The 27,946-nt window shown below is 37.9% G+C and overlaps 1 protein-coding gene across 1 annotated transcript in view; it reads right to left on the bottom strand.

The window, feature by feature from the left end:
• The window catches only part of FAM227B (family with sequence similarity 227 member B), a 172,494-nt gene that overhangs the window by 12,070 nt on the left and 132,478 nt on the right, over positions 1 to 27,946 (bottom strand). The window contains exons 12-13 of the mRNA XM_084640446.1: positions 8,889 to 9,028; positions 3,813 to 3,988 (exon numbers count right to left, since the gene is read on the bottom strand). Coding sequence (XP_084496572.1) covers positions 3,813 to 3,988; positions 8,889 to 9,028 — 316 coding nt within the window. The remainder of the gene's footprint in view (positions 1 to 3,812; positions 3,989 to 8,888; positions 9,029 to 27,946) is intronic.

Raw genomic sequence — 27,946 nt, forward strand, 5'->3', positions numbered from 1 at the left:
TCTGGTAGGTATGCTGAGAGGCCATCTACCAGATCAGGTCCCTCAGGCAAGTGCACTCCAAACTCCCCCTTACTACTGTTAGCCTAGTGGATAGGGTACTCACCTGTGATGTGGGAGTCCCTCTTCCTCCTGAGGGGAAGAAAGGATTTGAACAGGGATCTGCTACCTCTCATGTGAGTGCCCTAATCACTTAGACTATAGAGGCATTCAATCTCTTTCACTGGCCCAATTAAGATGTCATTATTAAATTATGTAAATTAAAGTGGCACAACTTCAATAGGAGAAATTGAGGACATGCCACATTAGAGTATTTCACAGCTTAGTGGTTAGGACACTTACCTGAGCCCTGGCAGATCCCTAATCAAATCCCTTCTCCTCATCAGGAAGAGGGGGACGTGAACCAAGGGGGCTCCCACATCCTGGGGAGTACCCTATCAACTAGGCTGAAGGTTATAACAGAGGCTGGATGTTTTGTTTCAGACTGACCCGTGACTTAGGCAGCTGAATACGTATCTTCCCCCAGTTGCTGGATCACAAGTGATATGGGTGCTTCCCTGCAACCCAGATTTAGGTGCCTGTCTCTGTGAGAGGGGCAGAGCTTAGCACACAGTCCTCTAGTCAGTATGTCCCATTGGGTAACTGAGGCGGCTCCCAACCTCCCATGCTGGTTTTGTGGCTCACATTCTAAGGCATCTATCTCTCCCTATTAATTATATAGGGATCCCAGGTCCCTAACTCAGGCTTTGTGGATTGCAGTGTTGTTCCTGTGATTTTCTAGGCACCACAGCACTCAGTGTCACAATGCCTAAATCCCTTTGAGGATCCCACCCTACTTTTCTTCAAAGAGATGACAAAATAGTTTTAAATAATTGCTTATCTGCCCCTATGTGCTCTGTTACGGAAGATTCCACAAGATTTTGGTCTTTTGTCACCCAAATTCCTTATACAAGTTTGCAAAAGATAAGCTATTGTATAGTAAATTGTCACAACTGAGTAGGCTTCATATTATTAGACGGATTCTATAATCTGTGTCCTTGACTCGATACTAGCTAGTTTGTTAGCGGATTTTCATCATAGAATGATGTAATGAGTTGTGGGATCTATAAAATGTAGTTGTTCAAATTAAATTAAAATAGTAGTCTCACCTCAGTTTATTCTTTCCGGACCGTCTTTCTGATCTTCCTCCTTTGGCTGCCCATATACAGCAAGAAAGTCACATTTAGAGCCACTGTAGTTGATGGCAGAAGGAGCTTGTGAAAGCAACATTAACTTCTTGTAGCAATCTGAGTGATGAAGCTTGATGGTAGCTAAGTACATTTTATATTTCTTTTTTATTCCATCATTAACAAAGTGGCAGTGAGTTTGTGAACTCTGCCAAGCAAGCCTAAGGGAGTTGGTTTTTTACAAAGTTTGAAACTCAATGGTTTGCTTTAGCTCCACTAATGAGATACAAAACCACCTACACTGACGGAGGAAAAAGTATTTCCTAAATGAAATTAGTACACCAGTTGTTGCCTGCTGTTTTTATTTGTCTTTGAAAGTGCCGACTACTGGATTAGTTTTCATAGTTTGTGTGTTTCCAGAATGGACTTTTGTACTCCACATTTCTATGTCTAGGAAGTATTTAGTGAGAAGGATGATATTTTGAACTCTGATTTTACGGCATTTCCTCTTATTTGCTTTGTATGTTCAGCAGAGGTTGTCTTTAGTTCCTACGTATATTTGCTGGAGATAAGGAGTTTCTTTTTCTTGTAAATTATGACTTTATAACATGTGCCATTAATGACAAAGGGAGTAACCATTCTTCTCCAAAGATGCTCTAAGTCTGTGGTCAAAATTGTGCACTTGAGTTATTTTATGACGTTCTGTGCTGTGTCATGATCTGAGTGGTACACTGAAATGTAGATATTTGTCCATGTTTTAGGTTTGGTTTTTTTTTAAAGATTTTTCGTAACATGCCTTCACGAGCTTCCTCCTGCTCATTATTTAAAGCATGGAAGATCATCCATCTTGTTCTGTTTTGGCTGTGAAATGAATAGATGGTTTTAAGCTATGAACAAAACATCAACATCTTGTTTTTTAGGGATGACTTGGATGTGGGCTATATAGTGTTTCCAGCATTTAGAAAGTGAGACTGTAATAAAACCTGTGATTCATGAATTCACAATTCATACTTTTCAGAGAGAAAATCTGAACATTTTTGAAAATCAAGATCATGCATATTGTGTATTACACTGAAAGTTGTTACAAAAGCTAATGTATGAACTACTATGGGTTAATTTGCCTGTTTAATCTTTATATATAAAGGGACAAATGATGGCTGCCCAGCGTAGGTGCATTCAAGGGGAGAGAATAGCAGGAAGCTTCTGCTCTCAGCACACCCATACACAAGGCAGATAACTTATTTGGGGACCTCGGCTCACAATCTGAAGAACAACTTAGCAATATTTTTAGCCTAACCTCCCATAACCAGGTTTCACAAAAAGACTGAACTTACCCCATTAGTCAGCTTAGTAACAAGATTGCTAACTTGTGTCTTGCATATTTCAAGAAAATAAGAGAAACCTCAAAGAATATTAAAAATAGTAAGTTATAAAATGGAAAAGGACATAAATTAATCTTCCAGTGTACCACACGTCATTGCAGAATTTGCCATACTCAGTGGAGTTACTCTGAATTTAAACTGATGTAACTAAGGTCAGAATCTGGCCCCTAACATACTGAAGTAATTGGAATTATATTGGAGTACAGCTGGAGAGAGAGAAGAATCAGGCCCACAATATTTACTGACATTAATGTACTGTGTAAATGAACTGTGGCTTCAGTTAAACTGTATTAACTACTATGTAAATAATTATAAAGCACCATCTCTAATACTAAGAATCCTGATCCGGCATAACTAAAATAAAGATTGATATTTAAACCCCTACCAAAAATGAAATAAACTGCCAAACAGTTGCAGAACTGTTTCCCCCCCCCCCCCCCATCTATCATGTGGAAACATTTTGGTACACTGGAGATCCCAACTATGAAAATTCACATCAGAAAATGCCTGAGGGAACTCAAGTATTAATCTTTATAGGGAATCATTAAATCTACCAAAAACAGACAAGCTGGAAACAATTATACAAGTAAAGAACAAAATTAATTAATAACTCCTCAGTTCCCAAACCCATTGGTTTAAAATGTAAACACAAGTGGTAGGTATATTACTGTAGCCACCACAACACGACACATAAAATCTCCCAAGGTTTAGGCAGGCCCATACCAGAGATGTGTCCAGATCACACAGTTCATATCCAGGTTCAGATCTGAATCTGAACTTATTTAGGGGTGTTTGGATCCAGGGTTCTGGTTCAGGATGAAAACAGAAATAGGTTGAGCTGTGAAGCTGGAATTTCCCTAATATTTGGGAAGTTTTGGATTTATGTTTCTGGTTCAGACTTATCTCTAATATATGGATTTAAAAGACAAAATGTTTGATAAAATTATGGAGAAGTTTCATGTAGACATTTTAATGTTATGTTAAGGATAACAGGATCAGGGACCAATCGCATTCCATCTTTATGCTGTACATCTGCTACGTTTTTCTGTTTTGCTCTAACCGCTTGAGGAGATATTCTGCATTACTGTGGTCTGTTTTAGTCTAGCGAAGAAAAAACTGTCCAACTATCTTGAACATAATGGAAAAAGAAAACAAAATGCATGGGTAGATTTTAGAAATGCATTCACTTTTTTTTCCTTTGGCTATATTAAACCATTTTAGTCAAAGGCGTAGAAGAATAGTTTATAAAAAACATAGCTCAGATTACAGCAGAAAAGGATATGGTAGCTTGCAAATTTCAGTACGATTCATCTTGTAAGTCAAAGAGCTTGAGACACCATCAGTGATTTCATGCATCTTAAGATAATGTGAGACCAGAGGACTTCGACCACCGATTCTGAAGAGTACACGCTGGAAGTCAGGACCTGAGCCAATATAACAGGACTGTACAGAGTGGATAAAGGTCAGCTAAGCATATTATTTTAAGACTAATTTTCTTGCAAATATAATAATATAGCAAAATGGAATTTTGGATATACATATTACCAAATATCCCTGATGAGAAATGAAAAAACCCACAATTATAAAAATTCTGAATTATAAAAAAGTTAATATGCTACATATTGTGAACCCAGGATAACCAGATACTATTATTTCTATAGAAGACTGGGGGTGGTTATCTGTGCTGAAACATGGGAATGCACTTGTGTTTCTTGTCAGTATTATAGGAGACTATCATGTCTTTACTTAAAATAGTAGAACTCCCATAGACTTCAATCACAGCAAGATCAAGTCCTTTGAGGGGAAATTTCCCCTGAGACACATGAAGAACAGCTGCCAGTAAAGTCCAGCTCATTTTAATTATATTTTATATCAATGCAATATATTAGGAATATTAAATTTAAACCAATATGAATATGTTGTGGTGCAAGTGATTACTGAACTTCATTTCAAACTATATTGCACAATATTCATGCTTATTATGGGAGATCACAATCTGGCTATTGTTAATGTTAATGTAGAGCTGAGATACTCATGTACTAAGGTGAGTAGGAACTTTATAAATGGAGAGGAAGAGGGATGAACAAAAAGATTAGACGGAAGTGGAATAAACCTGGGTATTGGGACATGACTGCAAAAGGAAATGACTGACATGAACACAACTTTAAATTGTTTAAATAGATTAATATTAGGTGTAACTTGTAACAATACTAGGTAAAAATTGCACTTTTGTCTGATTTTATTTTTAAGAAGATGCTATAATTTAAACGATCTGAAAGGGATTAAAGAAAAAAATTTTCCTGGAATTTGAGGCCAGATCCACAGCTGGTACAATTCAGCATGACTTCCCTGGTGCTATGATGAATTACACCAGCTAAGGATTTGACCCTATATGTAAACACACTTTTTTTAAACCACATTACTAATAATACCATAATTAAAAGTAAAAAAACATTAAAATCCAATTTACTTGATATGATTTATCTCCTTTCTTTTTTCAGTATTTTTCTCATCTTGGAGAATGAAGCTAGTTTTGCTTTTATTTATAATCACTTTCACTTTTAGGTTCTCAGCGCTGCAATGTAATGGTTTCAGACACTGCAGAGATGTCTATTTCTTTTAAAACATCTGTTCTCACTGGGATATTTTTTAATTGTGGGAAATTTATTTAATTTTGTGCCAAATGTATGTTGAAAGTGTCTCTTTGATTTTGTAGGCCAAATATAAAGCTATGCAAAAGATTACAAATTTGGCATAATACTGAGTAGGAAAATACAGTAGTTATTTTCCAAGACATGACAGGGACTGAAATATTACTTGTTACAATTGTAATATGTTCATGTTTTTCCTTTCCCTCCATTCGTCCACTGAAATTCTGTGTCAATAGCAACATTATTTTTCAAGTTTCAATTTTTAAAGCATGTGTTTTTTTAAAAAAATGCATCTGTAGATAGGAAAATTAATTCAAGAGATTACACTGGTGAAAAGTCAAGGTGTTTTTTTGTTTTGTTTTGTTTTTTAATTAAAATTTTGTGTCTAAATCCAGAGAAAATAAATTAATTTTTGCTATGATCTAGACTCATTCCTGGAAAGAGCTGATGTGCATCAGCAATGTATGTTCCATTTATGTTCTTGCTTCATTAAGGGATTTGGCCACTGCAGAGGCTGGAAAAGTGCCACTTCTATACTGCTTCCCAGGGTGACCGGAAGATACAGATATGCAAGAGACAGTCAGAAAGACAAATTATTTTCAGGAATATTGAGAGCATATGGAAATAAAACTGAAGTCAGGATTAAGAGACTGACATTCAGAGTGTAAAATCACATTTAATCCTAAAAACAGCATTCTCATGCATCAACTATACCTTCATAGGAGTCCTTTTATGGATGGTAAGTAACTTCTGTTGTTTTATTTACTGCTTAACTTGAAGTTGTCTTGTGACAGAGAGGGAACAGAGAGATTAGTTACCTAGACAAAAGGTTGGTTATATATTGTTGACACTCAGAACCATATTTTATGTAAGTGATTTGACTGTAGTGTAAGGGCCAGATTCTGATCTGTTATGCCAACACAAATCTAGCATATTTCTATTTCACTGAAGTTGTTCTGGATTTAACCAGTTTAATCTGGTCCTAGGTCTATGTTTATGCAGTGTGTATATTTATGAAACAATATGCAGGGAGGTGTTTCATAGGTAAACTGATTTTTCACAAGCATCTTTTTCCTGCAGAGAGAGTAGTAAGAAGTGCCCCTACCCCATCCACACAGAACCAGATCAGAGCATGACAGCCTCTACTTTTTTGGTAATTTCAATTGTATCAGCTGCGCTTGATAGCATTTTGAGGTACTCCCAGGGTATTTGGTCCATGCTGCCAGCATTCCACCCAATAAAATCTAAGCTTATGTTTAAAAATTTCTACTTTAGGTATAAATAGCAAAAAAGGATGGGGGGAGGGTGTTTCATGAAAAAGGAGCTTGAATTTATTACGATTTTCATCATTACGGTATTAATTAAAAATGTTCTGAGATGAAACTGAAAACTTAAAACACAAAATTAACTTGCTCCAGACTGGTCATGCTGGGAGTTACAACATTTTGTTTACCAGAGACAGAAATGCAGGCCAACAAGCTCCTTTGTGGCAAGGAGGAGGGAGGCGGCTTCTGGCAAAGCAGTGTTGCCTGAAAAATGTGGGGTTACCCACAACTTCTTAGGCTTGTCTGTCACGTCCAGCTCATGTTGCTTGATGCTTCAAATGGCTACAAATGTGGCTGCTGATAGTGACCTGTAGCAGTTCAGTCTGGGCTGGTCCTACTCTAAAGCAGACAGTTAGAGTTGATAATGGAATGGAAGCTGGCCGCTTGAATACCACCCTGGAAGAGGTTAGGTTTTTCTCTGAAATATCTTGCAACCGGGATCTGATAAGAATGTGCAGCTTAGACAGGGTGAGCAAATGGGAAAAGTAATTTTCTCTCACATATTTTGGGATTTGGCCCAGTAAAATTGAGTTTAAATAATACCATATGATATATTCAGTGGCTATTGATATTTCATATTTTAACCACCTGTTAAATATACTGTTATTTAATGTTTTAAAAAACATTGTTTTAGTCTATAACTGCCTCTGTTTTTTAAATGAGTATTTCCTTGAGTTATTCTTATTTTACATGTATATCACAGGAAAATATGACATTCTGATTCAGATGTTGCTTACACTAGTTTTAAACTGGTATAAGTCCATTGACCTGAATGGAATTACTCCTGATAGCTCTGTGTATTTATTCATTCATTCAACTCCTTACCCATCTAACAGAGGACAAATTGAATAGAGTATTTTCAATATTTGGCTGGCCAGAAAATTATGCTTGTACCTCTTGGATTCTGACATTGCCTTAGTGATCCATGCATTTGTCATCTTCAGAAATGGACTATTACGATGCACTCTACTTTGGTACTCTAAGTCTTCCCAGAAACTATGGTTCACTTCAAAATACTTGTTCTCTTCCTTACAGTGCTGAATTAATGAAAGCCTGATTATCTGAAAAAACACTCCTTACTCCATTCCCTACTGCAACAGCTGCAATTGACAGGGATGTTACAACTGAGGCACCCAAGGTTCAAACCTGCAGGGTCAGTAGGTAGGATATTTTCAAGGGGAGGCACTCAGTTATGGAATTCACTACTCCCCCCAAAGATCAGGTTGAATCTGAATTACCATACTTTCAGGGTATGATGCAGGATTCATCTTTCTGCAGGCAGTGTTCTAATCACAGAGTTTGGAATGACCTTGTCTGAATACTCAGGACCAACCCCCCACAGGTATTCTTCATCTACCCAACTTTATTAGTGAGGGGGAAGAGGTCAAGAACTGCTTTCTCATTGGTACCTACTATTAAATGCTTGTATTGCAAATTCCTAGATGCTATGCTGATTGAGGCCTCAGAAATGTGTATTACAACAATAGCAGCCAACTTATTCGAACTTGGGTACCTAAAGTTAGGCATCTAAAGGGACTTGTAGCCATCTGATCAAAGGGACTGAATTTCAGAACTGCTGCTCTTCCACTGACTTCAGTTGGGATTATGGATGCTCAGCACTCCTGAAAATCAGCCCAATCATTTAGGTTTCTAAATATGGGGTTAGGTGTCTAATTTGATGTAAAAAATTTTGACCAGAGGCATTTTATACACCTTTATTTTGATCACTTATGAAACATCTCCCTAAAGTTCTGATATCCCAATTACTCTTTATTTGTGTATTTGCAATGACATAATTGATTCAGGCGAATGTCTTAACTAAGAACTTATTCCCCAGTGTCAGAAACCTAAAGTTACATAAGGCACAGGGTAAATATAATACCATTACATTAAGTTCCTAGGGGGCAAATCCTGACCTGAATCTCTTCATTTGGGTGAAAGGCCCCAAAGAAAGTAGAAGCAGTGGGGTTGTGCAGTGTACAAGATGGAGCGAAGTTCATTAGAATTATATACATCGCATTGGGAGGTGAGAGAGGGCATCCTCTGAGGGAGTGTGTTGGTGGGTATTGTAGTGGAACCACAAAGTAGACCAACTGGAAAATTCCCCCATTTAATGTGAGTGGTGTTCCCCAACTCTGACCACTGCAAGTCCTCATGCATCAAGCTTGTTTGCTTAGTTTTGCACAGGGAGGTGGACTTGGCTACAGGAACAGATTCCAGAGGGAAAGAGGGTAGATCATCAGGACTTAAATCCTCTGTGAGAAAAGGAAGAAGGAAGAGTTAAAAGGGAAATGTTTTTCAGAAAAGCAATGAATGGAAATACAAACTACATATTGTGTATAACTTCATAATTAGTATAAAGCAAACCTCTTTTATGGTTTCCGACTCTTTTGGCATGTCCATTTTATATTTACGGTCTTTCTTCATTTCTTCAGCTGATGAAATATACATCTTTTTTGTATCTTCAGTTAGATCTTCGAAATCAAGGCCTACTTGAAATCTCACTGCTAACATACAAATACAAATCACACTTTAATACTTTTTCATATTTGCTTCTTACCAAGAAGCAACTACTTTAAACTATGCCACCTCCTTTCTTGAAAAAACGTTGTGTCACCATCTCCAACATATAGTCTGTTGGGTCCACGGCATCTTGACCTGTTGTTATAGACTTTTTATTGCATACAGAGATAGTGTTGTGGGACATCACATCTGTGTCATATGTTTTGTGGGTGATGTTTAATTCCAGTAGGATACACATCAGACCCTGGATGTAAGATTCCCAAGTCAAAATCCCATTTAAACTTCTGTGGTATATACATTCCAGACAAAATGTTCTTGACAAAATGCGGTGCAAAGAAATGTCACCACAGATGAAATATTACTTGGTGAAAGGTTGTACCACCAAGGATGTTTAATCCATTTTCTGCATCTTGAAATATTAATCTATATTATTGTGAGTACACAATAGGTACCCTGGCAAATTAGACCATATTTATTAAAAGCACTAACACTACTGCCATTATTGGAATACAGATCCTTAGCTCTACCTATTTCATAGCCTTTTGCAGCAACTAAATCTGTAACTTAGCCTTCCAACTCTTCAGACTCCTTAGAGATTTTTTTTCACACAGAGGATGATTATGGCCCATAGAAATTAAACAGGAGCATGACTACTGGTCCTAGCATTCCATGGGTTGGAGCGGTAGATAGTAAATATCCCAAGTCTTTGAGATCCCATCTCCTGCCTTCTCCACACCTCTTCCAGCCCAAAGAATTAGCTGAAGAAGAAAAATGTGGAGCAGCACAGTTTTGGTATGAATGTATTCAGCTTTGAGTACTTCGGAGCAGGAAGCGAGCAGATGGACCTATGTAGGAATTGCACCTGGCACTGCAGAGGTATGTTACACTGACAATGTGCATGTGCAGACACACTGTGTGCGTAAAACTCACATTTCATAAGGATATTTTTGTCAGCTGAAGTAATTTCTTTGTTGCAGTAAAACATGAAGAGCATCTGAAAATAGAGGACTAAATGGAATTGTCAGAATGATTCACTGAAGTTTTTGATCAGTCTTAAATAACCTGATAGATTTGAACTACAGTATAATCCAGGTTGCTCTAGAAGAAAAAATATAAATGCATTGTGACCTTGTGGTCCTGAACATGATGGTAAAACCAAATTTAGTAAATTAGCTTTTGTCAGGCATCCACTGAGAATCAGCTTCATCTCAGCTGGGTAAATATACTTTATGACCTGTGGTGAAGGCAAACACAGATGCGCACAGGCGAGGAAAACAAAAGTCTTGGACCAAGGGTGAATAAAACTTTACATTTGTGCATTACAGGAAATCCACTGAAGAAAACAAATTACAACTAACCACTAGAATGCCTCACTTGCCTTAAAGAAATACAAACCAATCTGCAATGAGAGAAAATGTCCTCAATTAGAACAACCGCAATATGAAGAACTATATTTGGGAAAAAGTCTCTCTGTACTTGACAGCAACTGAGCTCACAAAACAGATGGACTGCAGAAAAAAAATGCTGTTATAGAAATTGAATGAAAGTTAACATGAGATAACCTCTTTGAGATCAAATGCTTGAAGGCAAAAGTCTCTGAACAAAAAGCTTTGCCTGAAAAGACAGCTATTCCATGGCTTTTACAACACACACTCTTGAAAATAGATCTACAATTTTCTAACTCAACTTGAAAGAATATTTGCTGTTGCACATTTATGTTTCCGCTGAAATACTAATGTCCTACAATTACGCTGATCATAAAAGATTGGACCAGCTGTAATAATGAGCATATTTGTTTAAGTTTCTTATCTTAATTTTTTGTTATTTTGACTAATTATGATAACTGGTGCCTCTTTTTAAAATGAATGATTACATTAGTTTAGAAAGGATACATATGTATATATGCCCAGTTACATAAGCCCCAAATATCTAGACAGCATTTTGTTTAATGGATAATAGGATTTTCATCTCTTCAGCACTTCTCAGGATACAGCCCTTATTGAACCTTATAATTCTTGAACAAAGAGGTAAATTCAAAGATTACATCATTTCAACATTTATGGATTAAAAATCCTCTAACATTCATCCAAAATCCACTGGAGGTTCTTGGATTTTAGCAGGCTACATTAGATTGTTTATTAGCAAATATGGGCTAATGCAATGAAGGTAGGAAGAAATAAAAAAGGAAAAAGCAGCCAGATGTTTGAGAAAGGATAAAGTTGTATTAAAGGGGAGAATGAATAGAGAAAAAGGCCAGAACAGCAAACATACTGAAGAGGAAGAGGGAAAAATGGAGAGAAAGAAAATCAAACAGATTAAAAAGACAGATTTACTAAATAGAAGGGAGAAGAAAACTGTATAGGAAAAGTATACAGCAGAAGAGAGATAGACATTAAAACTGAGGAACAGACAGATACTTAAGTATGAGGAAATTAATTCAAGAAGAAACAAAGATAAGAAACAAGAGACATCAGGAGGGCAATTAGTTTTACTTTTACTGAAATACTGTACAAAAAAAAAAAAAAAAAAGACAAAAACACCTTTGACTCCCTCCTCAAATCCTCCTGTTCCCCATGTCTCTCTCTGCAGAGAATCTTGCCAATTTCTTCCAAGTGACTTAACAAAATACATCATGAAATCTCCCCTCCTCCTCCCATATCACAGATGTAGATGTTTCTTGTCTGCTCTTCTCTTCCACTTGTCCCATCCCATTTACTCAGTCTCAACCCCTCCCTTGACCTTAACCTCTTACTCACCTCTGATTCTTTCCCCTCACAATATAAACATATTTAGTCACTCCCATCATAACAGCTATACCCATCTCACCTTTAAACTCATTGAACATTCAGTTACAATTGCTGTCTGGAGTTCATCTCCTCCATTTCATCTTAGACCCTCTCGAATTCGGCTTCAACACCTTGAACTCCACTGAAACTGCTATTGCCAAAAATCTCTAATGACCTCTTCCTAACCAAAGCTTAGAACCAGTACTCCATTCTCATTTTTCTTGATGTGGCAGCTACCTTCAACACCATAATCTATACTCCTCTTCTTGAAATCTTGTCCTCCCTTGGCTTCTGTGACTGTCCTCTCCTGGTTTCTCTTCCTACCTTTCTAATTGTTCCTTCAGATCATCCTCCTCATCCCCCTCCAGCTTTCTGTGGAGCTCAGTTCTTAGTCCACTTCTCTTTTCCCTCTACTACTTATCTTTGCGTAATCTCATCCGTAAACTCAAATTCAACTACGTCTATGCTAACAACTCACAGATCTCCCTCTCTCCTCCAGACCTGTCCCCTTCTTTCCAAACTAAAAACGTGGCCTGTCCCCTCATTAATATCTAGTCATCATTTCAAGCTTGCCATGACAAAAACATAGCTCTTACATCCCCTCCCTCAACCTTCCCCAGTACCTCCTTTCTTGATCACTGTGGACAATCTCATCATGCTTCCTAACACTCAGGTCTGAGTCAGACCTCTCTCTAGGTCCTCACATCCAGGCTACGTTTAAAATCTACAGAGTCTTTTACAGAACATCTGTAAGATATGGCCTTTCCTATTCATCCGCGTAGCTAAAAAACTCTCATCCAGGCTCTCATCATCTCACTTACAGCAACATCCTTTCCTCTGGTCTTGACCAACACAATAGTGGTCAGCTCATATCCATTCAGAATGCTGCCGCAAAGATCTCTTCCTAGCCCATCATTTTGACCATGTCATCCCCCTCTTCCTCTCTCTACTGGCTTCCCTTCTATGACATCAAACATAAGCTACTTCAAGGCCCTTTACAATTTATTCCCACTCTGCCTATCACCTCTCATTCACTAATAAGATGTCATCTCCTGCCTCTGATTGACCCATGATGCCAGCTTCCATTAACCAATTGTTAAAATTTCAAAAGGACCTTCATGCTTTTTCCCATGCTGTCCCCTTATGTTTGGGAGCAGCTCCTCCATAAACATTTGCAAAACTGATGCATTATCCCCCTTCAAAATTCTACTCAAAACCTCTCATTTTCCATGATATCCACAGAAATCTTGATAATTGTTAGGCCACTGGTTTGCTGAGATCACAGCCTATCACGCTGACTAATATTGCCTTGTTGTTTCCTTGTACTCTGCCATCTGTCTGTATCCATTTGTCATCTCGTCTTATACTTAGCTAGTAAGCTCTTTGGGACAGCGACTGGTTTTTTTGTTGTGTCTTTGTACAGTGCCTAGCTGTCCTGGTCCATGACTAGGGCTCTTAGGCACTACAATAATACAAATAATAATCAGCTATACAAAATTAAATATAAAAAGGGTTTTAAATCTAGACCCTCTAACCCCTTAGCTGTCTTGTCACTCTTTTCTCTATTTTAGGAATGTTGACAGACACAGCCAAACTCAAACACAGGTTACAGCTTACTCCTTTAGTGCAGAAGCCCATCATGCTTCTTCCTGGCCCATTAACTTCCACAGCAAAAGAGCTACAGCTCTATAGCAACCATTTAAAAAATAGTCCAGACACTGCTGTACCACCTAACTACTATTCCTCTCTAAAAAGTGGCTCTTGCGCTTTCCCTTTTTCTTCTTTTCCAGATGCCATGTGTGCAAAGGACATAGAATATGCCTGTATTATTTTATGAATATTACATGTATAAGTGTTAGTTTGATTGTTATTCTACTGGCTGCTATATAGTGACGAAGAATGAATTCAGCCACAAGATGAGCAGTAGAGCTAGGTCAGAAATTTTCTGAAGGAAAAAGCAGATTCTTTGAAAGCAGTTTTTTTTTTGTGACTAATCTTCCAAAGGAACCTGTCAGGCAGGTTTCAAAATTTACCCATCAAGCACACAGTGGAAACCTGCCTGCCCAGCTCCTTAGCAGCCTGCCTGTAGAACTGCCTAGGAATTGAGACCCCAGAGTTCCTAGGGACTGTGGATCTGGGGTCTGCCCAATGGCCAGGATCCCCAGGGCTTACAGACTACCAGGCCAGCTGATTCCCAGAGCTGCCCAACTCTTAAGCTGGGGACCTAGTTGCTAGGCAGTGCTGGAAGCCCTGTCTCTAGATCCAGCTCTTAAGGTTTAGACTCCTAGCTCTGTGGCAGGGAGCCTGGAAGCCCTGAGAGCTCACTTGAGCCGGGACTCACAGGGTATCCAGACTCCTGGCTCCTGAAATCCTGGGACAGGTTTTCAGGGTTCACAGCTCATAGTCAATCCTGCCATGTGGACTGACCCAGGGCCAGAGACCCCAGGGCTTCCAGACTCCTGGGCCAGCTGGCTCATTGGGCTGCCTGACTCCTCCAGCTTTTGGAGCGAGCTGCCCCAGTAGTCAGGGAGCCCTATTAAACAGGAACAAGGCACTCTTATTCCAGAATAGAAAAAATGTCTACACATGGTGTTAATCAGGAATAATCAGGAATAATTCCATGTGTAGACAAAGCCTAATTCTGACATGTTTATCAGCAGAATTGTTAATTAAATTCTTATTGCAGATCATTTGATGACAAAGGGGTTGACAGATGCAACTGAGGACAGAATTTAGCCCACAGAACGTTTTATTGCTGGCTCCTGAAGCAGCAGTAGCATTAGCACAGCTTGATTTTTAGATCAAGTTGAGTTTTCAGGGGAAGCAGTTAGAAAAAGTTTACTTGCAAACCGAGGAAAGTTGATCTGGAAGTCATTAAGAGATAATAATTATAGACACCCCCACAATGCCATCTTTACAGTCACTTGTCAGTGTAGAGCTGTAGTTTTACAACAAGTCGTTTTGCAAAGAAGGGTCTTGCAGGCTCTCTTATTTGATTACTCTTTTTCCTGAGGACTTAGCACTTTCCTCTTCAACAGGACTCATTTCCTAACAAGGATGATAGAAGTGGAGTGAAGTGGAAAAACGAAGAAGAAGAAAAGCAATAGAGACATATAGTAGTAAGTTACAACTTTTCAAATATATTATATGGATTCTTTGATGCAAAATTTGTTATGATAAAACAAAGACATAAACCACTATAAACATTTGCTGCATTTAATGCAGATAATGTGTGGAGATTATCACAGTAACTATTTGATTTTGTTGCATTATCCCACATTTTTAATTTATAGTATCAGAAAGTTGAGGGAAGGTGGGGAGAAAGGGAGGAATCAGATGTGTCAAAATATACAGAGTAAATATCCTTAAATCAAACTCTAATAATTTCTCAAGAAGCATTTTCTTACTTTGCCTATCTGTAAATGTAGACTATCAATGCAAAATATTTTTCAGTTTGTGCATGTATGGTGAAATTGACATTTAGTGACATGTACAGATACAAATCTAATCCTTCCAAGCCTATTTATCAGACATGCATATAAGAGTTTTTGTTCTGCCATGTAATTACATTTATTGATACAATCTTATATGTACTTAACATTCTTATCACAACAGTGAAGAGTACAGTATCTATTATCTGGGTTTAAAGGAATTCTGAATCTTGTCATGTTAATTTTGAAATACCTGAAATTTATTAAGCCTTAATGCTGCCATTAGCGGTTTTATAGGATTACTACAATTATTTCAAACTTTTTCCACCTCTGTTTGTCTTCCTCATAAGGTCTGAATAATAAAAACCTTACACAAGCAAAATTCCCACTGAAGTCAATTAGTGCTTTGCTTGGATAAGGACTGTAGGATTGAACCCTTAAAACACCTTAAGCATAACAGACGAAATCCTAGCCCTATTGAAGTCAGTGAGAATTTTGTCATTGACTTCAATGAAGCCAGGATTTCACCCCTAAGTCACCTGGACCTGCTCTGTGAAGAGTTAATGACATGTTGCTTGACACACCAACAGCCCTTCTAAACTAGGGGTCCCAACATTGCTAACCCTCGTGATGTTGAACTGGAATGTGTAAATGGTGATAAGACTGAGATGTTTTTGCAAGAGTTTGTGTGTCTCTTGAGAATGTAGGTGTTAAGTTTACATACACAAGTTTACTGCATGTAAAACATTTTGGTCCAGACATCAATATACAGGTACAATTTTATTTCAAAGTTACAACTTGGTTTAATTTAATTAGTTTAATTAATTCTTTTCTGCAGATATACAATCTTTAACTTCTTCCTGCTTGATTGCATCTCTGTTACTTTCAAAGTACCTTCAATCATTTTTAAAAGAAAGAAAACCCTTTGAATTTAAGAGGCAAGTCCATTAAATTGGATACACAAAGTTTTCACATAAAAGCTAATTAGAAACCACACCATAAGGTTTTCTTTAACATTTTGATGCTTTTCAAAGATTCCCTACCCTCACCCCCCATTGTGAATCTGACCAAACATCCCTTTTGGAGGAGTTTCTTTTTGCATATTAATGAATACTTCACCTGAGGGGTTCCTTGTCTATCCTGGCTAAATACAGATTTGAAAATTAAAGTTAATACAAGGTACATATATATTGACCAGACCACCCTAGCAGATACAATTCACATTGTACAGCCAGATGCCAAGTGTCACAAAGACCATTAAAGCATATATTTAATGCAGTTAAAATAATCATAGTGCTCTTGCGGGAAGTTTGTTCCATCACAAGAAAGCAATAGACTGTATGGTTAAATGGTGGAGAGGAGAATAGTGAACAACTGAGTGACATAAGTAAGAGAAGTCAAATATGGCTTTTTACTAGAGAGTTAAAATGGAATGTTGAGAATTCATCGAGGAAAAATATCCTAAAACTGTTTAGAGTGGCAAAAGCCCCTTACATCATTTAAAAGAAAAATATTGTACAACTTCATAGTTGTACAGCTTCATTGTGTCAACTGCACAATGTGGTAAAATAATCAACCACAAAGGGTATAGCTAGGCACAGTGACCTACTGCCCTATGATATGCAAACAGGAAAGAGCAAAATAGTGAATTATTTAAGATGATCTTCTACAAGAAAAAAGAAAATTAAATTTTGCCATGGTGGATTCAATATCAATGCATTACAAACCTATCAGATCAACTAAACAAGATGCATAACTCTCAAAATGCAGAAGTAGATAGCTAGAAAAAGTAGGCTCTCAGTTTAGAAAATATTAGAAAAGCAGATTGTAGTAATTTTCACTGTAATAGCAATAGAAATCCTATAGAGGAAATACCTGAGAAGGTACAGGCAACATGAGTAAGAGTAAAGTATTAGCCCCCAAATAAGAATCTAAAAATAAAATAATAAATATCAGCCCATTTCCTAAACAAAATTTTCAAAAAAATTCTAAGCAGCTTTGGAGCCCTTTAACTTCCCTTTTTGCATAAATACATCTGCTTCCTGTAGGTTTTGAAAAAACAAATGACTTACTTCCAAAGCCAGCCCAGCAAACTCAACCAAGGACTTGAAAGTCAAGATGTATTTTTCTAGCTCTTACGTAATGACCAGTAATAAAGATTTTATAAGCTTGTCTCAGTGTACCCTGTACAACCACCAATGTCTTCAGTTTAGACTCTGAGTTACACCTTTTCTACCCTATTGCCTTCCATACATGTAAATACATCATTTGCAAACTATGGAGTCATGCAGGGTCCTGCTAATGGAATTTGGATAATAAACTCTGCTGATTATGCATTGGCCACCAAATCATCCAATTTGCTCCCCCAGAGCTGTTTGCATTCCAAAAGCTTGGCGTTAGTAAAAAAATTTTTGGTCATTAAAATAAATAGATCTGACTCTGAACACAAAAAGAAAACAGATGTGTTAAGTAGGAAGGTTCAATTTCTAACCAGACACATTTCAGAATGAGATACACGTCAAAAAGAAAGCAGCAACAGACTTGTTACCCCACAGAAGACAGAGTTCACCATGACCACCTGCTTGGTAGCTTAGATGTCAATGGAAATAAAAACTGGTGGCACAAAAGAGTTAGGGGTAGGAGGAAAGGTAAATTCAGTACTGAAGAGGTTAAATGTAAGTTGGTGGCTACATATCCAAGAGGAGATATCAGAAAAGTGGCTGGAAATTCAAGAATGGATAGAGGAGGAGTGGTCAGAAGTCATCCATTTTTGAGAATCTCTGTCATTAACGTGGTACTGCAGGCATGGAAGAGGTTATCGAAAGATTAAAGAGAAAGCATGAAGAACATATGTGCTTATTTCTTTGAACGTTTAAAAACCTGTAGGTGTTAATCTGAAATTCTAGGTGCCTATCCCATAAAATTAAATCTCCCCAGAATTCTATAAATAAAAGAGGATAGTTCATGAATATAACCCACTGCAGCCCCCAGCCGACTCCCCTTCTCAACAGCTTGAGAAAATAGATGGCCTTTGCAGCATGCCCATAATGTTAAACCTAGGCTGTGGCTAAACAAGGGCAGGAGTTTGGAGTTGAGAAGTCTAGGATCTCTTACAGAAAAATCCCTACCAGTTCCCTCTCAGTTATAATAAAGGCCCGTCCAGTGCAAGTGTCTCTGCTAATTTCATTGTGGCAATAGATAACGGAGGGCTGTGATCTCAAGGAAAACCATATCCCATGTCATCTGTAGATGGAAGACTTTTAAAAGATACACTGAACATGTCTATAGCACGTAAAAATAAATAGGGGACCACTAAGCCGTGGAAGCCAAAAGAATGAATGGATTTAAATCCCAAGCCCTACGTCTGCTGTGCTACTTTGTGAAAAACAAAAAGGAATCTGGACAGTTCCCAATTACAGCATTAGCAGCCTTCAAAGTCCCTCTTACAACACATAATGTCTCATTCTGCACTGGTAAGGATTCATGTACAATAACAAATTTGGGGACCAGATGGTTTTTTTTCCCCCTCGATGTCTCCTGGCACAAATCAATCTTCATTCTTCCTGCCAATTCAATATCCCCAGACTATTGCACAAGAACCACTTCCAGCTTTCTGGATTAAATATTCTCAGGTTCTCACAGTGATTCTCAGATTCCTAATACTAGTTTTGTTTCGGCCATCCATTTTATTTTGCACTGTGTTTTTTTCTTGAGCAACGAGTTAAACATATTCACAGTATCTAGTGCAAGATGGTTGGAGATCAGCTGTTTTGCCCATTGTCCCTTTTAATGACTGGGGGAAAAGTCATCAAATATACAGCAGACGCAAAATCTTGCAATAAATCTCATCTGTCTTTCAAAGAAGCCCTCCTCCAGAATGAGATAGTTCTTACAGCAGTTGCAGCTCAAAAGCATCTCACATTTGAGTTCAATCTTAAGTGACACCTGAGATTCATTCTAGGCCATTTTCAGTACCTGGCAACTTAACTTCTGCCTTTTTTTGCCCCTCAGCAGGGCGGTTGGGACTAAGAAAAAGCCAACAAAATGGACCAGAAGAGCAGAGCAACTCAGGTCCATATCTGTTTTCCAGGGCTCACATATACATGTCCCCTGCTGCACCCTTCCTTAACTCAGTATGCTAATTTTGCATCTAATTGATTGTAACATTCATAATTTTGTCTAGGAAAGTTAAAGAATAAATTGCAGATACATGCACTACATCAATTTCGTAAATAGAGACGTCATCTTACTGTGAAGCAAACACCTCCCTGTGGGATTTGCATAGAATTCAATGCACTTCTTTATGAATTTCAGTATCAGTTGAATAGTAGAACTCACAATGTCCTTGCTGAAGGGAACTGTCAAACCGTAACCTAAAAAGGAGTACTTGTGGTACCTTAGAGACTAACCAATTTATTTGAGCATAAGCTTTCGTGAGCTACAGCTCACTTCATCGGATGCATACCGTGGAAAGTACAGAAGATCTTTTTATACACACAAACCATGAAAAAATGGGTGTTCACCACTACAAAAGGTTTTCTCTCCCCACACCCCACTCTCCTGCTGGAAATAGCTTATCTAAAGTGATCACTCTCCTTACAATGTGTATGATAATCAAGGTGGGCCATCTCCAGCACAAATCCAGGGTTTAACAAGAATGTCTGGGGGGGGGGGGAATAGGAAAAAAGGGGAAATAGGCTTGAATAGAGACTGGGAGTAGCTAAGTCATTATGCAAGGTAACCTAAGTTAATAGTATCCAATTTGCAAATGAATTCCAATTCAACAGTTTCTTGCTGGAGTCTGGTTTTGAAGTTTTTCTGTTGTAATATTGCAACTTTCATGTCTGTAATCGCGTGACCAGAGAGATTGAAGTGTTCTCTGACTGGTTTATGAATGTTATAATTCTTGACATCTGATTTGTGTCCATTTATTCTTTTACATAGAGACTGTCCAGTTTGACCAATGTACATGGCAGAGGGGCATTGCTGGCACATGATGGCATATATCACATTGGTGGATGTGCAGGTGAACGAGCCTCTGATAGTGTGGCTGATGTTATTAGGCCCTGTGATGGTGTCCCCTGAATAGATATGCGGGCACAGTTGGCAACGGGCTTTGTTGCAAGGATAGGTTCCTGGGTTAGTGGTTCTGTTGTGTGGTATGTGGTTGCTGGTGAGTATTTGCTTCAGGTTGGGGGGCTGTCTGTAGGCAAGGACTGGCCTGTCTCCCAAGATTTGTGAGAGTGTTGGGTCATCCTTCAAGATAGGTTGTAGATCCTTAATAATGCTTTGGAGGGGTTTTAGTTGGGGGCTGAAGGTGACGGCTAGTGGCGTTCTGTTCTTCCCGCTACATTGGCTGTATTGTTTCCACAGCTGCCGCCACCATTCCTGTTCAGAGAAGGATCTATTCCCTATGATGGTGCTTTTTAAAATTTTAAATGACAGATCATTTGTTTCTTAAAGGCTAGTTTCATTGTTCAAAGAAGTAATATACTGATAAAAGTCACTCCGAACTAAAAGTTCACAATGAGCTTTGAAAAGGAATTCTGCCACAAAGCAAATAAACAAAAAAACCTTCCACGAAGTCCTGTTAGACACTCAAATGAAAGGATCACGGTAGAACCAGTAAAGAGGTGGCCAGAGTCCCACAACGTTTTGTCAACCACCTGGAGGAAGGGTACCACATCGCTGCATTCAAATATTTCTTTTCAGCCTCATCCGACCTATCTTGTCCATTCCACTTCCCAAATGAAAGGATAAATATTGGATCAGCCCCGAGGACAAGAGCTTCAGATTGCTGTTTGCATGCTGAGATAAGGAGTGTGGTAGCAGATTTTAAGGCAGTGGAGCTACTGAGGTTAAAGTATAAATACAAGATTTGCCAGTTCTGAATGCAAGTCAAGAAAACTGATCCGATGTAGTCACACCGCAGACCTGCTGAGTGTTATTGCCTGAGCATGTACAATAACTTTTCTATAACTTGTATAAAACTTTTATTATAAGTAAATCTTTTGTTTGCACTTCTTTGTAGTCCTCCACCCAAGTTTAACACAGGAGTATGCACGGTGGTTAAAGAGATTTTCTTCTAGAGGAGATTTTTTTTTTTTAAAGAATTATTTCAATTTCAGCAGTAGTTCCCTTCTCCCTCCCTCCCTTCTTCCTAGTAATTAAAGCATTCTGTTGCTTTTACAGCCATATAATGCTATGAGAATTGTCTGGCAGATCTTTAAAAAGCATGCTTTATGGGTTTTCAGTCATGGCAGCAGTCTGTGCCTTCAAAAGAATCATCACTGGTGAGATGCTGTCCAATATGTTGAACAAACTGTTAAGATTGGTGTCGGTTTAGGAAAAGTGGGTGTGGACATACCAAAAAAAAAATCTCTCTGCATCATATGATGCCCTCAAAACCCACTGAAAACATATGCAGCATAATTTACAGCTGACATGGGTAAGAGTGAAATGCACTCATTACTTCTGCAGACGTGTAAGTAGCCTACAGCTGTTTGCCTTGATTGAAATACTTTCATCCCACAAGTAATATCACTAATGATAATTTGAAGCATTACTTAAAGTCTGTGGTTAGCATCCATTGCTTTGGATCAATTGCTTCTGGTGAGTGAATGATGGGGATAGGGTTTCCTTTTCTTTCAAATTGTTATAATTTCACAACACCAGAAGCGTCAGTCCACATGAAAGCAAAGCAATGATATAGAAATGTGCTGAAACAGCTGTGTGTTATCCCCTTAGGATGTGTCACTAAAGAGAATGTTAATGAATCTGGTTGTCCCCTTCTATGCATTTTTTATATTTTATGTCAACATGGACAGGAAGACCAAGCCTAAATGTGTATTGAGACAGAATGGTATCATCCCTGGGTAGCTGAATTTTTAATGGGTCTGTGTGACCCAAAGACCCTCCTCCTGGATGACGCTCTGAAATGGAGCTCAGTCAGAGACAAGACGAACAGGCCACCCAGAAAGAATGACTGTCTCTGTTGGCCTCCAGAATATTTTTCCAGTTTTTGTAGCGCTAGGTAATAATTGGATCAGTGTTCGGCTTTCACATCTGCTGCTGGTTGAGATCTCTGACTCTAGTTTTTCCAACTGCAATCTGACATGCATTCTGAACGTTATTAATTCCCATGAGTTAGTTTCAGACTGATAGAGAAAATGATCTGGTTGTCTCTTATCTTCCAGTGTTTAATATCAGTTTTGGATAGAAACAGCTGGAAACAATATCACATTTGCTACAATAAATTTTCAGAGGAATTTGATGAAAATATTTCACATCTACAAAAAACCAACTTAGAAAAATAGTCATATAAAGCTGTCTAGATATCTAGAGAAAGAGACATGAGCAAAGGGTTACTGTGTAATCAGGTTAAAAAGGGCATAGTTAGGTATACATTGGCATCTCTTCTAAATCATATGGAAATCTAGACAGAGATGGACCCAGATTTGTTCTCACACACTGAGAAATTTTGAGAAAAATTGAGTCATCCAAAGTTTATACTCTGTGGTTTAACTTTTGAGTGGAATCCTTGTGGGGTTAGAGGGTGTGTGTGCGCACATAGAGAGGATGCACTGTGTGGTATGTCCCATACTCCTTCCCTTCAGCCTACCTCCTCAGCTGCAGATCTGTATCCTGATGGAAGAGTGCCTGCAGGATCCAAAGGGGTTGATGCCACAGAAGCAGCACATTTCTAATACTGCAGTCTCCTGCCAGAGGTCTGCCAGTTTTCCTTCCCTCTTCATAATGTGGGCCAGAATGAAGACTTGAGAAGACATTTTAAATAAAAATATAGAACTGGGACTAGAACCCACAATTCTGACTTCCAGTCAACTGTTCCACTCACTTCATGTTATCCGGTACATACAGCACTACAGTCAGAACTATAATGGCTGCATAGCACACACATTTCATATGCTTTACAACTATTAAATATCACCAACCCCATAAAAGTAAAGGATAGGATAGGGAATACATTACTCACCGCTTAAATGAATGAAATCCCTGCTGCTCTGTTCATACAGAGTGCACAGTAATGGTCCATAATGGTTTGAAACAGAAGTGAAGACTATCCAAATAAAAGCGTATGGCAAATGTAGGCCCTACTGTAAATACCTGAGTAGGAATTTGACCAGAATCATTAGAGTTAACATCCCTCATCTGAGAAATTTCATGTCACTTTTTAATAACCAAAAATTGTAAGGATCTGTTTAATGTCTCCTTGAAAGCAGAGGTGTCATCCAAAGCAAGAAAATTCAATGCTAGACGTGAAAACACATCTCAATCTACTCCAGGGGATAAATATTTCATGCAACTCCTGTCACTGGGTAGTTTTGTGTACGTACTACTCTGTGGGCTTCAGCCTGCAAGCCTGCTTCACGTGCAACTCCCATTTCAGTGAGAGTTGAGGACATGGAAGTTGAAACCCTGTATTTGCTATAAAATGTAGGATATAGATTAAGTGCATTGTTTTAAACTTTACTCAGCAGTTTCTTGCTTTCCTGGTTTTAAATCAGGGATTTAGTATACAGTAAGTTATTTTGGGTTAAACTTACAACATGTCAAGAAATACTCACAACCAACCAAAAAGTTATATAAAAAGAAACATTGAAAGTGTGGGTTTATTTGTAATAGTGAATTTTAAAAATTAAGTACAACAAAAATTTCACAATTTTTCCATGCTGGCAATATTTTTCTTTTTTACAGGAACAAACAAAATGAGTACAATCATGTGGAGATAGTAAGTATGCAAATAAGAAATTCCAGTCAGGGGGCATATGTTTTCAGATAGATCACATGGAGGATGGACAAAAAGATTATATATCTTTCCTATAAAGGCCTATAGAACAGGATTTACATATCAGAAGATTCAATACTGCTTTGTGACTTCAGTTAGGAAGTTAATATCAGAATATTTAGAAGATCTACAGCAGTAAATTTTGGAGAAAGTTCATGGAAAAGGCCTAACTTTTGAACGGCTAATCAAGTCTGCTAACTTTTTCAGTGACAAAAAGGCAGAAGAATGGAAAGGTAACTTCTGCATGGTATAGGTATGGTTACATAAAGAAGAGTAGAGTATGTGTTCTGGAGTAACTCTAGATCAGAAATTGGAATTACAAATATTCTAGCTTATATCTATAATGTAATGATTCTATTACTGATATTCTTTATGTTGGCTGGCTAAAGAGTTTAACAAACCCAAGACAAATTTGTTAGTGATAAGAAGCCCTAAATTAGTCTATTAGCTGATTTTGATTTTAAATTAGCCTCTTACAGTTTGTATGGCAACTTCCATCTTCTCTGTATGTATATATCTTCTTACTATATATGTTCAATTCTATGTATCTGATGAAGTGGGCTGTAGCCCACGACAGCTTATGCTCGAATAAATTTGTTAGTCTTTAAGGTGCCACAAGTACTCCTGTTCTTTTTGCGGATACAGACTAACACGGCTGCTATTCTGAAACCTAAATAAACCTGTTAGCTGATATTCCCTCTTTTTCCCCAATGCTTAATTTGAGTCTTGTAGTCATTCAGTATTTAACTGACAATAGCAACTGTATTGGTAGAAAACAGCTGACTCATTTTTAAATCCTGTGGGTCAGTTTTTTATGGGTGAGGGTTGAAAAACGCATGTATACAATTTGTGCATTCAGATGCACATGCAAATAACTAGTTAGGGAAATTCTGCTCGCGGTTACTGTAATTTAAATCTAGAGCTACTCTAGATTTAAATAGCTGTTTTTAAGAGCAGAAATTGATCTTTAAACATCTAACTTGCTTCCATTTCAGTTCAACAAAACCCAAGTCTCCATGGCACTACATCTATTCTCCCAGGCTTGTGGGGGTTCTAGAAAGGGAAGGGAGCTAAGGTTGTGGTTTCTGTTAATTTTGAATGGACAGCCAACAGATAATGAGGAGTTCATGGTTGAAATGGTAAGAAACTTGTATACATTTTTTTTGCTCATGTGCTTGTAAGTTTTCTAAAGAGTAAGCAAAAAAATGGACTCTAAATATTATACTCCAGCCAAGTTTTTCTACTCTCCAAAACAATAAAACCGATGCTTAGAGGAATTAAACCATAATTTTATGGAGCAGATGATACAGTGAGGACTGAGTGGGATGAAGCAGAATACATAAAACATGCTCTACATCTTGCTCTGCATCCTTTTCTAGGGACCTACAAGGCACTAAGTGCTCCTCGGAATTCCTGAGCACCCTCAATTCCCATTGATTTTAATGGGAAATGAGTAAACTACACACTTTTTAGGAGAGCTCAAAACCTTGTGTGATCAAGCACCCTAGTTTGCTGCTGTTTTGAAGACCTGGTTATATTACCTTGAGACTCATGACACTTGGCATACCACACTATCCATTTTTAGTGGTACCAGGATTGTCTTAAATCAGCAGGCAGTTGGGCACAGCTGTGGAAGTTGCTTCTTTTTGACATCCATTTTATGATTCTCTCCTCATGTAAATACCTAAATCCCCCTCTCAAGGTGTTTATAAGAATTACCTTTCCCTTGCATCCATTCTTTTATTGGAACACCTTTGCTTTTATCTGCTTGTATGTTCATATTTATAATTACTGTATCTTAATTTGTTTGTTTTTATTATGCTGTATCGCAATCTGAGTACACAGTATATTTATAAAGAAACATCTTCTCTCCTAACGATAGAGCATTTTGTTAAAAACGTGGACTTTACAGTCGAAGCTAAGATGGAAAACTACAAGCATCCTCATTACTTTCTTATGGTGCAGACCTCAAATTTTTAAGTCAATGTGTAAAATTTACATGTGAATACTCCAACTGAAGTCAGTAGGACTAAGTAAAGTTATATACATGCTGATGTGTTTGCAGGATCGGACCCCAAGCTGGAAACTTATGTTAGTTATTTTTTAAATAAAGCATATTTTTTGTGCATTTCCAACATGAATAAAAACATGTCATTTTAAAATCCAGGTGAGGAAATTAACTGACAAAGCTCTTACCATCTTGGAAATCCTAGTACATCCAATACAGCTTATCATCTATCTATGGCTGTGATGAATAAAAACTTCACTAGCTCTGTAGCAGCAGGAATAGCCCACCATAGAGAGAAGAGGATTTCTTCCTCCTAGTCTCCAGTCTGGCCATGTTATAAATTATAAAATATTAGCACTAGCAAATGCCTTTACCAGATGTTTAACACAATGGGACCAGTATGCAGAAAGGAACTTGGACTAAAAAAGAAGAATAAAGTTCCTTTAAGTTTTTATGTTGATGGGCCCCTTGTGAGTGTATTATAAAAGAGGCGCCCTGCTTTTCTCATGAAATTAATTGCATATAGTATTAATTGCTCTCCTCGATTTCTCATAAATGTTTAGTTTATTGTTCTTCTCAACAACACAATGCTATCAGTGGAAAAGCCAAGACTGAAAGCAATTATAGTATATCATACAGCTTCTCATATTGGATGGATGTTCTTAGAGAATAAATTTTTATTCTTAATAGTTTATTCAATCCTTTACTTTTTATAAAATTTATTTTATAAATGAAAATGCATAGCACCAAATGTGAGACTGAAAACCTTAATAAAATGATAAAGTTATTTTACCCGGTATATTAATAGATTTTCAAAAGTTAATCTTTTTAAAATTTAAAGTTAATTTATTTCTTGTGAAAAATGTCACTGACTAAAGTACTTCATTCAAAGAGGTGGCATGGGACAGTGGCAACTCCACAGGAGAGGAGGTGGTATAATCTTTGTGCCCATTCAGTTCTTGGCCTCTCTGCTAAGATCACCAAGAGGCTGGTAACTGTGACTGTAGTTTTGTAACCAGGACATCTATCTACCAGAAAATGGACTAAGGCCAGCAATTCATTACAGCCATTAAAAAACCACCACATGGTAACTACTTTTGATCACTGCTGCCTTGGGTTGACCTTAAACTGGTGACACGGAGTAAGCAGCTCCACATAGATTAAAAATCCCATAAACATTCTAGTTCTTAGGCTTGATTCAGACCTGAGATATGCTGATGCCTGCTGTTGTATCCCAGGGAGCAGAGCACCCCGGGGGTGTAAAGTCTGCTTGGAATGGGTTTTAGTGGTACAATACACTTATTGACTATACTTGTAGGAAATGGTTCTGCTTCACTGCCTTCAAGAAAAAGCTGTACAGTACTTGTGTTATAAGACTTTTCGTGCAATTCCTGACTCAGTCTCTTTTCTGCACATCTAGCGCAGTTTTCTTTACTGACGCCAACTCATGTGTCTCCATTTCTGTAGAACAGACCATGGGTTACAAGAGAGACTTTTCTTATTGTTAGAGGAAGCTAAATAATGCCTTGTAGTTTGTGGTATGTGAAGGAGGGAGGGATTTCTTTAGGGTGACCATAAAAAATGTCAAGTAAAAAATGAATCATTTTGACATTTCATTTAAAAATCAACTGTTTTGTTTCAAGTCAACCTAAACGAAATTGTTTTGGCTTTCATTTTGGCAAGGCAAAGTGAAAAAATTTGCTTGGCCACACACACCCCAATTTGCTCAGCTCTACTTGAAAAGTGACAGGAAATGTTGCTAGCTTTTGCAGGAATATGTAACTATTCCTCCCCCTACCCTCCACTACATTGTTTTCAGTTGCTCCTTCAAAAAGTCTGCAGATCTTGCACTACCTGACATGCAATCCTGT

Source organism: Lepidochelys olivacea (assembly GCF_965140295.1).
Source record: "Lepidochelys olivacea isolate rLepOli2 genome assembly, chromosome: 10".
Classification (NCBI taxonomy): Eukaryota; Metazoa; Chordata; order Testudines; family Cheloniidae; genus Lepidochelys; species Lepidochelys olivacea.